This window comes from Aulostomus chinensis, chromosome 17, assembly GCF_037954235.1.
Source record: "Aulostomus chinensis isolate RoL2024-O1b breed Wild chromosome 17, RoL_Achi_v1.0, whole genome shotgun sequence".
In the NCBI taxonomy this organism is placed as follows: Eukaryota; Metazoa; Chordata; class Actinopteri; order Syngnathiformes; family Aulostomidae; genus Aulostomus; species Aulostomus chinensis.
In genome coordinates this window covers 19,809,076-19,822,829 of record NC_141336.1, presented here as the reverse complement: position 1 = coordinate 19,822,829, position 13,754 = coordinate 19,809,076, and the positions used below count along the sequence as shown (strand labels likewise).

The 13,754-nt window shown below is 42.9% G+C and overlaps 1 protein-coding gene across 1 annotated transcript; it reads right to left on the bottom strand.

Annotated features, from left to right (window-relative positions):
- Positions 1 to 6,764: 6,764 nt before the first annotated feature.
- Positions 6,765 to 12,847, bottom strand: exd1 (exonuclease 3'-5' domain containing 1). Its single transcript, XM_086183337.1, has 11 exons — positions 12,552 to 12,847; positions 12,306 to 12,374; positions 12,189 to 12,222; positions 12,038 to 12,114; positions 11,662 to 11,735; positions 11,460 to 11,546; positions 10,162 to 10,266; positions 9,072 to 9,152; positions 8,846 to 8,989; positions 8,569 to 8,760; positions 6,765 to 7,830 (listed from the first exon to the last, which is right to left on the bottom strand). Exons 1-11 carry the CDS (start codon positions 12,679 to 12,681, stop codon positions 7,105 to 7,107), a joined length of 1,719 nt encoding a protein of 572 aa, XP_086039463.1. The 5' UTR covers positions 12,682 to 12,847; the 3' UTR covers positions 6,765 to 7,104.
- Between the last annotated feature and the right edge of the window lie 907 nt (positions 12,848 to 13,754).

Genomic DNA, 13,754 nt, shown 5'->3' with positions numbered 1-13,754 from the left:
TGTTTGTGTCATGTCACTGTGACACGATATCTGTCCCTGCTGTGGTTGACAGAGCTACCTGTGACCGCCCCCCACCCCTCCCCTTCCCACACCCACACTAAAATGAAACCTGGAAACCATTTGCTGCACTTTTTTCAGGCGGTGCCCTCATAATGACGGGAAAGTGCTCTTGCCCTGCTGTCACCACGAGCAAAGAGGTTTGATGGGAAACTGTAAGTCTGCAAAAATGTGTCCTTTTAGGGCACTGTATGCTCCGTCACCCCCACACTCTCAACCATAAATTTAAAATGTTGAAACAGCATGCCGATTTTTATCTTTGTCTACAAAAAATGAAGCGTTTTCGCTCTTTTTTTCACTTAAGGGAGAAGAAAAAAAGGAAAAAATGACCTCTTGACTGTAGGAGGTGGTAACTTCTCACGGAGCAAGTCAACTAGTTCCATGTAATCTTTTTTTTTTTTTCACGATTGACACATTTCCCTCCTTTTTCATGGGGTTGTGTTTAAGGTGTCGAGAAGAAGAGTAAATATGAACCCAGCCTTGCCGTATTCGTGGCAGAGACCCGGCTATTTCTTTTTTAAAGCTCTGATTTCATAAGCCCGACAATGTTTCCATGAACTCTACACTGCGAATTTTAATTTTTGTGTATATAAATGAACTTTCTTTGTGTCGCAGCCGTTATGCAGGCCAGTCACCATCATCCGCGTCATCTTCCAGTTTCTGTCACCCTGGTAACACAGGACTCAGTGCGTTGTTGATTAGGATAGTTTACGATCTATAATCGATTCCTGACCATTCTTGGTTAAACTTCAGCTCATTATGAGAAAATTTAAAAAAAGTATGACACATCACAGAATAAAATCAAAAAAGAGGAAAAAATCAGAAAAATACAAAAGGAAGTTGTGTTATGACATCTATTTTAATGTCTGGTGTTGAGACACCCAGTCTTGACGGAGCGAGCTGTGGTACACCCTCTCACAATTGCCTCCATGAAACAACAAGACAAACATGGCTGCCGAGGAAATTGTCACCAATAAGAACACGCATGCATGCACGACCTGCAGGTTTTACAGCCGGCGTTGTTATTAGTATTGTGTCAGTCTCAGGGTCAGAAGGGTCATCAGATAAGGGCACTAACACACCTGCCTGAGCGAGAAAACTATACAGTCCCTGTGGAGATAAGACACCTCGCACAGTCTTCCCTTGGCTTGGCCATCAGATGCACTGATTCAAAGATGGATCATAATTAGTAATTGCAAGATGTTCAACAGGAGGATAGTTTCTGTTGCACTGTGGCGAAATCAAAGTGTCGTCTCATCTGGCTCTGATACCTTCAGATGGTTGCAATAATTAGCAGCACCACTCCATCCTGATTATACCAGCAGCACCAAAACACTTTACTCCCATTAGGATACAGCTATTGTCCAGCAGCAGTTAGCAACCATTTTACCTTCCTCATTACAAAACAAAGAGAGGGGAGGTAAAACAGTTTACCCACAAATCTCACTCTGTATGCCCACTGGTTTACTCCACTTATTCAGGCAGGGAAGTAAAGACCATCTGCTCATTTCACCTCCACCCTCTAAACACTCAATAATACACATTCACCACTTCCATTGCTGTTGGCCAGGAGGTTATTTGACCAAACACTCACTGAAACTCCCTCCAAAATGCATCTCAAAGAAAGCTACTGGCATGAGATGAATGGCGTCCACTAAAGGAGAAGCTGGACAGAGCAGAGAGGCTTCACAGCCAAAATACAGTGAGCTAGCACGCTACAACAGATCAAATTTAATTGGTAAATAGCTCATTTCTTTGTTGTGTTGTTGCTTTGATCAGCCCAGTTCTCCCTGTCAGACAGAGGTTAGAGGCAGTGATTGTGTTGATTATTTACTTGGCAGTAGATATGGACACCTACAACTTCTTCGGGCGGTTTCACACCATGTGGGGCCAAACAAACACACTTTAATCTTCACTTTGAATATTCAGATACAGCTGTCTGTGACAAGGAGATAGCAGCTGGTGTGCTTGGGCCCCACATGTATCCCAGTGCCATGCCTGGACAAACGCTGCATCTGGGCCAACACAGACCCAGCCGGTCCTGGCAGGCCCAGGATCTACCCAAATCCCACCAGAGACACCCTCTATACAAGAGCTGTGGAAGACTCAATAAACACCTTTAGAGGCCTGCAGCAGATACAGGATGACACGTTCAGTATGTCACTGCTGAGGTGATTAAATATATAATACCCGATCTGATTGGCTGAGATGTGTGACATCATAGATGAACCAGATTTGACATTTTTATGCAGTTGTATCCTTTTTTTTTTCCAGCGACGACAATTTGCAACCACCATGATAGCAGTGTGATGAGGGTCCTCATATTTGTGTTAAAAGCAGATGCTGAAACAGATGGCCTGTCTAAGGTTTTACATTTCATTCATCATTTAAGGCTCTCAGTGAGAATGCTTGACAAAGAAACCCATTAAATTTAATTTCACTTAAGTGAATCATAGACAGGCACTTAACTTGAACGAAACATGGGAGAAGGCAGAGGGAATGTGACACCTGACTGTTTTGGAAGCGATCGCTGCCACTCGGTCACATTTTTCATTTTGGTTAAATGTCATAATCGGCTTAGTCCAGCATTTACATTTACATTCCCCGGTGACATTGCTCTTTTTAATTACCAAATTTAATCTCATACTAATCCAATGATATTGCCATAACAAGTAATGCAAGTATGGCAAGCTGGTTGGAAGACAAAGCCTGCAGTTGTGAGAGAGTTGGTGTTTGGTGTGCCTCCTAACGGTCTGCTGGTTGGCCCTGACAACACAGGGCCACAGTGCCAGGCTGTCAGCAGGCCAAGCCCAGAGAGCAGCTGCCAGGCCAAACCAGCGGGCACTAATTCAGCAATCCACGGGGAGCCCCCTCCTCATCCCTGTGGCTACAACTACCCCTCATGTGAGCACGCACACACTTGCAGGCTTTAATTGGGACAAACTTGCCAAAAGCTAATCTCCCATCTTTTGAATCAAAGACATTTGTAGCTGAGGGGGCTGCCAATATTCTAATAAGTAATTAGCAGAAATTCTGGTGAATAAACACCGTTTCCTTTGACCAACAGTGGCCTTTCTCACTCAAGCAAAGCCTGGAAATTTTTCAAAGCCAGCAAATCTGGAGAACAGGTTTTATCCTGATCATGCTGCACAACCATGTTCAAGGTTACCATAATAACAATAATCTAACTTTATCCAGAGCGTTTATCATTGACGTGTCCGTCTTGAGCAAATCATCAGTATCCCGCTTATTCTGTCATTATCTCCTGCAAATGAGAGTCCAGCCCAAGGGATGATGATACTCTGTGGTCGATTAGGTAAAAGCCAAAATGCTCAGAAGCATTCAGCTGCTATGCCTCATCCTGCAACTGAGCTGAGCTTGTGGTTGCAAGGATAAATTTTGTCTTTACAAAATGTAAATGGATGAGGATGAGTCTTTTCTTGCTTCTTGTAACATTCAGGTTTAGAATCTAACCTTGGTGCTTTGTCATACCAGCTAACACTCTGCAGCATCACTAAAGAAAAAAAAAAGTGTCAATAATCAACTTAATTTTCATTTTTCTTTTTATCGAGCCAGCTAAAGCTCGACATTCCTGCTCGCTCTGCATCAAACGCATTCTTATCTGCTGCTTAACCTGTCAATCATCCTCTTTCTGCACTTGTCTCCTCCAGCTGAAGGTCACAATATGGCTGATTCCTTTGGAGAGGCCTTGTTGGTCCCGGTGCTCCATGCTGCCTAAATAAACACATCCCAGCAGTTAATAAAGATGCATATTGTGTGTCTGCATATTTGCAGGCATGAGCACATTTTTCAGAGTCTCCCCGAGTGGCGGTTTCCTGACCGATACATACCACCGCTAAAGCCGTCTAAAATATTGATGGTGCATTTTGTTCTCATTTTTTGCTGTACTTGAGAGGCCATCTGGATAGGTCAGCCTTTCTCACGTTAAATATTCATCCTCCAGTTGAATATAACCAGAGGAGAGCAAAAGAGGGTCATTTTGTAACGTGAGAGAGAGATTGAGAGAGGAGGTGTGTGTGTGTGTGTGTGGGGGGGGGGGGGTTAGGATTCAACAATGGGTCTTTTCTAACAGATGGGTGATATAGGGATATAGTTCAGTGTGATAGTGGAACTTGATATCTGATTATACCCCTCCACAATCTATAAATACAAAGGGATTACACGATGGTTACATGAATAATGAAATGGAGATTATTTTGTTGACATGCGTTTAATTTGACATGAACTGCTGCCTGTCAGTCTGTCTCACTACATCGTTCTCTCTCAACAAGCTAAAAAAAAAAAAAAACGTCTACGTGTTGGTGCGCAATCAAGAGCATGATTTTAAAAAGCTCACAAACAATGTGATTATTAACGGTTCCGTTGGTTTTTTTCCGCCGCGTTTGAGAATGAAACGCACTGTGGTCTGAGTGTGCACACTGTCAGCAGCTAATGACGTGCTGTGAAGTGCAAACATGACAGTTCTAACTAGAAGCCTGTTGTCAGTAAGTTATCCCTTAATTCTTAATAATTAATGAAAGCCTATTAATTATGAACAAATCTGCAGCCTAACACTCATTAAGAGAAGGCACGGTTGCTTAGGAGCACTGGCCTGCTCTGGACACCCTGTCACTTCAGGGGGTTTCTGGTAACCGGAGACAGTTGTATGAGGGTAACATGGTCGAAAGTAAATAAGGTAGTAGGCGGGTGGGAGGGGGGGCACTTTTGTTTTGGGTGCTGTCACAAGGGTGCTACAAACCCAAGCGATCAATAATGCAGTCTGGCACGTGTCTGAGTGGCGTGGACGCCATCCACTTGCGTGTGGGTGTTAATGTGTGATTTAGAAGAAAAATAGAGCCTTTTGATTAGGAAAAATATCCAGATTTAGATGTGACATTGACGAGAATTGTTTATCTATGGAAGCAAACAGCCCCCCCCCTCTCTCTCCCCGTGCTGTTGAGTCAAAACAATAATCAGCCTCAAACAGTTGAACCCCCATTTTTTCGGATGCTAAATCAACACAGCTGGACATCCTAAAGTTTGTGTTTATGTCTGTACACTACCTTTCCAACTTGAGCCTATAAATAGCTCTGTCACATCCTGCTGTGATGCTAAAGGTGCAGTCATCTTTCCCTCTGAAGGACACAACACTGTCTGAAGTTTGGGAGCAGCGAGAGGGGGGAGAGGGAGGGAGGAAGCGGTGACTACCGTGTGACAAGCGCTCTGTTCCTTCCTCTCAGGCCTGGGAAACAGGAAGTGCTACACATAAGGCATTATTGTGACGGAGAGGAAATGCAAGGTCCTCTAAAATAAGAGCTTCAATCTGGTTGTCAATGACAGGAGCCTGTCCTCCACAGCCCCACAGAGACCTGCATCCTCCCCCACACCCCCCACCTCCACAACCTCACTGCTGAGTGACGCAGATAAACAACCTCACTTCTTTATCCATCATGACTATTGTGTGCAATGAATTACAAAAAAGTAAGCTGATGCAACTGAGCCTACATATGAAGTCAGACTTCGCCTCGTGACCTACCCTAACCTACCCCAATCTGTTCTTGCACGACACACCACACACTGCCACAACTTTCAGTCAGTGAATGAAGGTGTAATCACGTACTTTGGTGAAAAGATAAAGAAGAAGAATAGGAATTTGGCTCTTAGGAGCCGGCACCATGAAAGCCTGGACCACTAGACTGAAAAACTGATTTTTCTTCCAAACCATCAGGCTTGAGAACAGCACTCACCCACAATGATGGGCTGCTCTTTGTACCCGTGACAATAAAAGGTTGTGCAGCAGCTCAACAATACAGTGAAATGAATCAGCTTTAGATGATGTGTGGAACCTTTGTTCCATGCTGATCCCACCCACAAACAGCCTGAGCAACATCATTTTAAAGGGTTAAAGGAGGCATATGGGTAGGATCCACCCTGCTTGTGTTTAGCAGACATTGAGGAGGAGCTGGTTGCTAAGAGAGATGCAAGGCTTCGCGCCGGCTGGGCTGCCTCCCAGTTAATTAAAATCCTACTTTATCGGTTTCGTGCTTTCAATTAGAAAGCTCTGAAACGGGCCCAAGCCCCTGTATGTAGATAACCTCAGCAATAAGATGTGATTAATACAGGGGGGCCATTTGCTCTGCAGGTTGAAACGATGCCCTGCTGTGGTGTCCATGCCTTGTTTTGATCAGACAGCACCTCTGATGATCCAGGGGAAAAATCTGCACGGCACCTCAAGCAGCAAATTAGATGGATAAGATCTGCTTTATGTGCTCATGTAGAACACAGCAGGTGTTGGCCACCTGTGATTACGTGCCACTCTGAACTACAGTGATGAATGACGCTGCAGAGGCTCTGCATCACTGCCCTGCATGTGCCAAACCGTATGGTTTTTTTTTGGCCACAAGAAACAAAAATAAGCGCTAGCTAGCAATGTTTGAGCTCAATTAACAGCAGATCCATCAACGCCCAACTCTGCTTTTTCACAATCAATTAACTGTGACACATAAGCCAGGCTGTAGAGGCCATCTATCACTCTCAGCTCAGCACATTAACATTTAATGGGCATGTGGTGTTGTTTTTTGTTGTAGTTTGCATTTCAACGGCCAAATCTAAAATATGTTGGCATTCAGAGTCATTGTTACACAGCAACAGAATATATTCTATATATTAAAAATGATCAATAACTATAGAAACACTTGTACTTCTTTTTTTTTAAATCTATCATTATTTATTTTGATAACACCACTTAAGCATCTACATTTTAAACATTACTGCTCAAGGGTTTAGGGTTATTACACTCAATCACAGTGTTTATGCTAAAGTGGCGTATACTCTTCGAACAAATAAAACAAGTACAGGAAAAGACACACGCCAAACTTTGGAACTATATTTAAATGAACTGACATGCAACATTTAAACTGAGTTTAAGTCCCTCTTAATGTGAAACAAACCTTTGAACAAAACACAAGATTTACTGCCATCTACTGGTGTGTCTAGAGAATTACAAACTGAGCAGCAATAGTCCCCACTGATTTCATGCCACTGTATTCAGTATTTGAAGGATCTGAATGACTGCCAGAGTGAGGACCTGGAGCTCTGTGAAAAACTGCCATCTGCCAAACCCACAGTGTTGCTGAGTGGGTCAGTGGCAGCTGAGGCAGACTGGGCAGTTCCTTCTTGGGAGGGCATCGGGTCAGAGATCACCCCCATTGCACCAGGAGGTTTTGAGTCACCAGGTGATCTTGGGATCTGGGTTGGTGGGATCTGGAGAAGACAGCCTCTTCCTACAAGAGGTAAGGGTGGGGTGGATGATCTCTCCAGCCCAAAGGGCCTACCTCGTCCCATCATTTCCATTAGCACCTCTGAGCGTCCTCTGCCTAACCCTAGAGATAGAGAACTGCGAAAAGAGATTTCTTTTCGGTCAGTGAAGGTGGTTGGGACTTGATTTTGAACTGTTAGGTCTGGGGAGGCATGCATATCCACAGACTGGCTGGAAGAAAACTCAGCAACTCTTGAAGGGTTTGTGGGTGACTGGTGAGGGTCCGAGTGTGTTGATGAAGGTGCTTCCACAGTTGAAGGTGCAGAGCAGTCTGGTTGCATGTGGTTATGCTCCTGTGCCGAAGATGAAGTCTTGGATGGAGACGGGTTTTTGGGGTTGAAGCGAGCCAGCAGACCCTGCTCTGTGACAGGGTAACGTTTGGAAGCCCTCTCCTGCCGCTCACTACGCATCTGCTCCAGCTGCCTGAGCTCGCTGGGCAACTCCAGCACGCTCCCCTGGACGAGACGTTTAGGAACGAGTGCATTAAAAAAAAAAAAAAAAAAAACCTTTCCCAATTCTCATTTTGATATCACACATCAGTGTCATACAATATTTGATGCACCAACTTAGTAGCCACCTCACTAACCAACCAGTAGCAATTGGTTTTGATGAGTAAATGCTTTGCCCCACCCTGGTTTTGATGAGTTAATGCTTTGCCCCACCCTCCTCTCTTACTCCAGCCACAAGAACACAGATTAAACCTAACAAGATGGAATTCAACAAAGAAGCTATTGCAGGACGCAAAATGAGCGAAGTTAATGTCACTATGACAAATTTTTAAGGAAAAAAAAATTAATCTGCTCATGAGCGTTTCACATGCAGTACCTAAATGAATGAACATGGAAACTTTGCAGAGGGACAGTTGTTTGTTCATGTGCCCCACGGAGCAAATGCAAGTGGTGCAAGTGATACAATAGAGCTGGAAGATTCCAGGGTATCATTTTAGTCAACAAAGACCAAGACAGACAAAGACAGATGGACTGGACAATTGGTAGTAAATACCAGTCATGATGATTCTTAGGTAAGATTTCATAAAAGTAGGTTGAAACTGATTGCAGCAGTATTGACAACAGAGCAACAGTTTGTTAATAAAAAAGGGGGAAAAAAGCACTACTTTTTTTGTTTCTCTATCAAAATCACACTGAACCATGACTTCAAACTGACAGTCCTACTGGTTTATTCCATTGGCTTACCATGCATGCATGCTCCAAATCATCCAGGGCGTAGCAGCCGCTGTTGAGGTAGGAATCCACGAGGGCCATGTAGTCAGTCATGAGAGTATCCAGCAGCACCAGCCTGAGAGGCTGCAGATGGATCACTGACAGAGCCATCACCTTCAGCAGGGGGATGGGACACGGACGCTTGCACCACATCGCTGTTTCCTCCTGCAAAGCCATGCAGTAGTAATTAGAAAACAAACTGACAACTGCACAACTAATAATACTTCCCTGTTGCTACGTCAGACTGTACCTTGGTGAGCTGTGACTTCATCTGCAGTGATAAGAGCTGGGATGAGGGCACCTTCAGGCGGAAATTCACCACCTCCTGGAGAGTGCTGACTCTGTCGGGAAGGAAGCCTCCCGTCTCTGAGTAGAAGCACAGGACATCTGCCACCTTCAAATGTGAGAAAGAAACAAAATGAAGTGAGAGACACGCCATGATAGCAACAACAATAGAATATTAGGCATACACTCACCTGTGTGTCGAAGACGTTGGAAAGCTTGACTCCAAACTGTGAGCTCAGACAACCAGCAATTGCTCTGCAGTCATGAATAACCTGGGAAAATGTACAATGGTTCAGTACACGTGCCTGGAAGACTTACAAATATGTTTTTCAGTGGTTTAAAAAGGTACACTAAGCCTTGCTGCATGGTTTAAGCGCGATTTCATTTTTGTTTCAAAACACAGGCATCTCACCTTGATCCGCTTGCTGCCCCCCCCTGAATACACTATGAAAAAGTCCAATCTCTGGAGACAACGCAGGGCTCACAAACGGCAAACAAACACTGAGTGTACAGGATGTGCACATAAACATAATAAACCACGTTCCAGCCAATCACCGACAAGATGGTTGGGGATGGGGGGGGGGGGGGGTTAGTGCACGTGCATACATTGAGGAATAAGCAGAGTTGATTGAGTAGCTGAGTAGCACAGTAGCTATGACACTCGTAAGCCATTTTTCAGTGTAATACTTTGTTATTCCTACTTTACTCTATGGGTCCTAGCTCGTATTAGCATCAATTCCAGGAGGGACAAATTCTACAAGAAGTGTCTCTTTCGCATAAGCTCATAAATTATTTTGGATATATCAGCGGTAACTCATAACCTAACAAAATAATTCTAAATATATCAGCTGTAATTCATAACCTAATATCATAAAGATATTGTATAAAGACTTAGAAGATAAATTTACTCACCAAACAGTTGGAGTTTGCTCACTCAGCGATGTTAGCGTAGCACAGGTCCATTTTTGATGTCGATGCGCATTCATGACATTTATGGAAACACATGGGGAGGGGCGAGTTTGCTCTGTTTTTGTTCGGTATTTACAATGAACATCAACGGAAGTGACATCAGGCAACAAGGCTCAGTGCACCTTTAAGTTAGAAGTATGCACAGATCACCTCTGCAATTATTACTATTTACTGGAGCTGCTTTTAAGAAACAAAGGTCGTATCAATCAGCTTGCTGTGAGAAGCAAATGTCAATAATCAGCTCTGCTAGTCAGGTGCAGCCCAGTGATAATAATGATGTGGTCGACAAAAGAATCTGTTTGCACTGCTCACCTTCAGAACGTGTTTATTTTCCAGGATCATGGAGAGTCCATTCTTAAAGGCTCGGGCTCCAAGTAACAGGATATCAAACAGGTACACCTTGTTTTTAGTGGCAATCTAAATGAAAGAAAACATCATTTCAAAATTACAGGCGGGAGGAATACCAAAATGGAAAAAAACAACAAGGTAGAACTAAAACAACCCAAGAATCTGATGTAACTTTTCTTCCTAAGGCCAGTTTTCAACCAAATCAGGCACTGCAGTGATGTGGGCGTGTCAGTAAGAGGCCCATCTGTGTGACTCGTGTTCTGAACTGTAACGGTGTGCTGATTTTCATCTTTGCACCCGCAGGTTTGTACAGGTCAGGAAAAGGGGAAATCACTTCCATGTTGCTGTTGCTCCGTACACAGCAGAGTGCCTTTTCCAGCAGATGGGTATTGCGCAAGTCTCTTCTTCCTTCGTTCACAGACAAGAGGTGATGAGGAAATAATGCGCTCAACATAATTTATGGGTGTTGCTGAACGTTTTGAAATGAAGTGTTAAGTTTTTCAGAATCACAATACTTGCATGGGCTTTTAAGAATGTACAAATGTGAAATACTGTATATCAACCTCTTTTTTTATACAGATAATAAATATCAGCTATTGGCCATATCTGTTATAGAATATTGCATACCTGCAAAGAAAAAAAAAATCAATTTCGTGCATTCCTATTAGAGTGCTACATGGTAGAATGAGCTTCTTCCTGCAAGCGGTCTGACCTTGGTCTTAAGTGACTGGCTGCTGCAGCGTGACCAGCATCTTGCGGTTTGGTTACAGCGGCACTATGGCTGCAGCTACGACGTCTGTCCCAAAATTAATCAAGAGAACCAGCGTTTTCATCACAGCGCCTGATCTGGTCTGAATTAAGGGTACAACATCCAGCAGACGGAGCAGCTCTATAATTCCCCTTGGAAATGTGCTTCTGTTTTTTTGTTTTTTCCTCCTGAGGGAAATCTTTGGCTCTTTAGCTGTAAAATACTCAATTATGTTCACCAGATATCCATTAACGGTGTCTGCTTTGCTTCTTTTCTTTTTATAGGTTTCTTTCTTTGATAAAATAACGGCCTGCTGCAGCTAAAAATGACACCTTGAGAGCGGTAAATGTTCAAAACTAGAAATACTCTGAGCCAGACATTAAAAGTTAAAACTTGCTATCAAGCTTGAGTCGTTATTCTCACTGAGCAACACCTAACATCACATATAATAACTGACACTGTTGTAAAAAATATCGAGTATAACCGCTTTAAGCATCTTTCGCAGACATATCACCTGCAGCCAACACAGTCTCCCGTTCTTATACACCTCAACTCCCTCAGCTCCCACACCAACCACATGCTGCTTCTTGATGTGCATCACCTGCAGGATGGAAACTCACACATCATTTTTCAAAAACAACAGACCTCAACATACATTGCTTTTCTTAACTCAAATAGATGTGCCAAACATGTCTCACGTCGCTCAGTCAACTTACTGCAGGTCCGAACTTCTCATGGAACTCATCAATGACAACAAAGTTGATGTACTCCTCATCTTCATCATCATAATCTGTAAAAAAAATTTAAAAAATTTAAAAAAAAGAGAGCGATAATTTCAACTGGGTCAGAGATGCATCTCACATCATGTTACTGTGGGTTCATTATCCAGCTCCACCCATAAAATGGAATTTAGCTCGGCACCATGTTTCTGTTCTCCAATCTATGAAGTCACGACCTGTTTGTGATATTCCATCTACTAAATACGTCATTTTCAAATGCTTGGACTTTTCTAGATTTTCCTGATGCTATGAGAGCTCCTAGGTGATAGAGGGAGGAAGCCTGAACTTGTTAAATAATGTTTACAAAACTCACCCAACATAATTTTGTTCTTGTATGGCTGGAACTTCTTCACATTTAAGTGATCTTCCTCTTTGGGTTCAACAATATTCCTGTACAACATGTGATATGTGTCAGTTTGTGGGACCGGTCAGAAAGAGAACTTTTACCGCATAAACACACTCACCCTCGGTTGGTATTTGCATCATTGGTGAATTCCACTGTTACCGATAGAAAAAGACGATTAAAAAAACACTTATCCCAATTTTTGCAAGAAATGCTGTGACTGTGTGTGTGGACTCACCATTCAGGATTTCATGTCCGAAGAATACTTTAGAGCCGGGAAACTTGCACCCATTGCTGCCACTTACAACTGAAACCAGAGGAATTGACGGCCATCATGAATTTAGCAAGCGCCGCCAAGGCCCCCCTCCCTCCCTTTTTTTTTTGGACGAAAGTTAAAAGGCATTTCACAACTCCAATTAAGAAAATTAAGCATTAATGAGTATAGAATAACTGAAATGCTAACAATAGGGGGAATATCACTAACCGTCCACCAAAACCAACGACTTGTTAGGATTGACGCGTTGGAGGACACCAAGGTAAGAGGAAGTCTTGAGGGTCAGTTTGATGCGTTTCCCTCGGAGGATATTCATGAACTCTAAATCGTCCACAACCATCTTTACCGAAACTTTGGAGTCTTTTCAGTGACTAGTTGTTAATGACTTGCTGCTCTTTAACATTTAACACTTAACACTTGTCCGTTAACCGGCGGCAAAAGCGGCCACACTCATCGCCCGTCATGTAGCGCGCTTGCTAACGCTAGCACCTTGACTCTCACGTCAAAAAATTAAATGTGGCGTTCAAATGATCCTCGTTATTTTCGGGTTTGACCTTCGGCGTCTGCTCAACGGCCTCCCTCAACCATGTTTGCGGTTACAAAATAGATTTAAATTGAGTATTTGGTATTACATAGCAGTCACAAAATAATACAACACCCCACCCCCCAACCAAAAATGAACCAACTGTTGTAGTTCAGAGCGAAGAGTACAATCTAAAGAGCAGTACCTGCAGATTCTGAATAAAAATACAGTGACGGAAAGGTGAAGCCTGAGGATTATGTTCAGTCACATTTTTAACCATCAATTTTGCCTTAGACACTGCAAACAAAGATGGATGTAACTCCTCGCTCCTGATATCTATTTGATATGTCTTGTACAGTTTTTGCAAGCTGCGGGATTGCAAGTAGATGACCTTTTTTTTTTTAGACCAACTTGGATGTTCGTACCACCTTGGGTTCCCTCAACCAAGGGATTTTGATTTTGGATTATGACAGTAAATAAAAGTTCTGTAACGCATATGTTTTCGTTTTTTTTTCAGCGTAAATTAAATAGCAAGAAGTGAGAGGCCAAACTACACCATGGACGCATGACTTCAACATCACCACAAAAACTAAGCTTTGTGCTCCTGGGTGTGATGATGTTTAACGACCTTGTAAACCTCTGTACTTGTTAGCTGCCACCTTTTTCACTACACATAAAAGCTTCTAAGTTTAAAAAATTGCTGTAGTTACAGTCGTTATTTTATGCTGCAGGGGAGAAAAAAAAAACAACCTAAAAATATATTAAGCTTGTGTTAACCACAGGAATTTCAGGCATTTTACCCCAAAAATCCATTGAAAAAGCAATTGACTCTGAGACAAGGGAATGAGAGGTTCAACATTTATTACTGTGTTTTATGACTCATTCCTGCA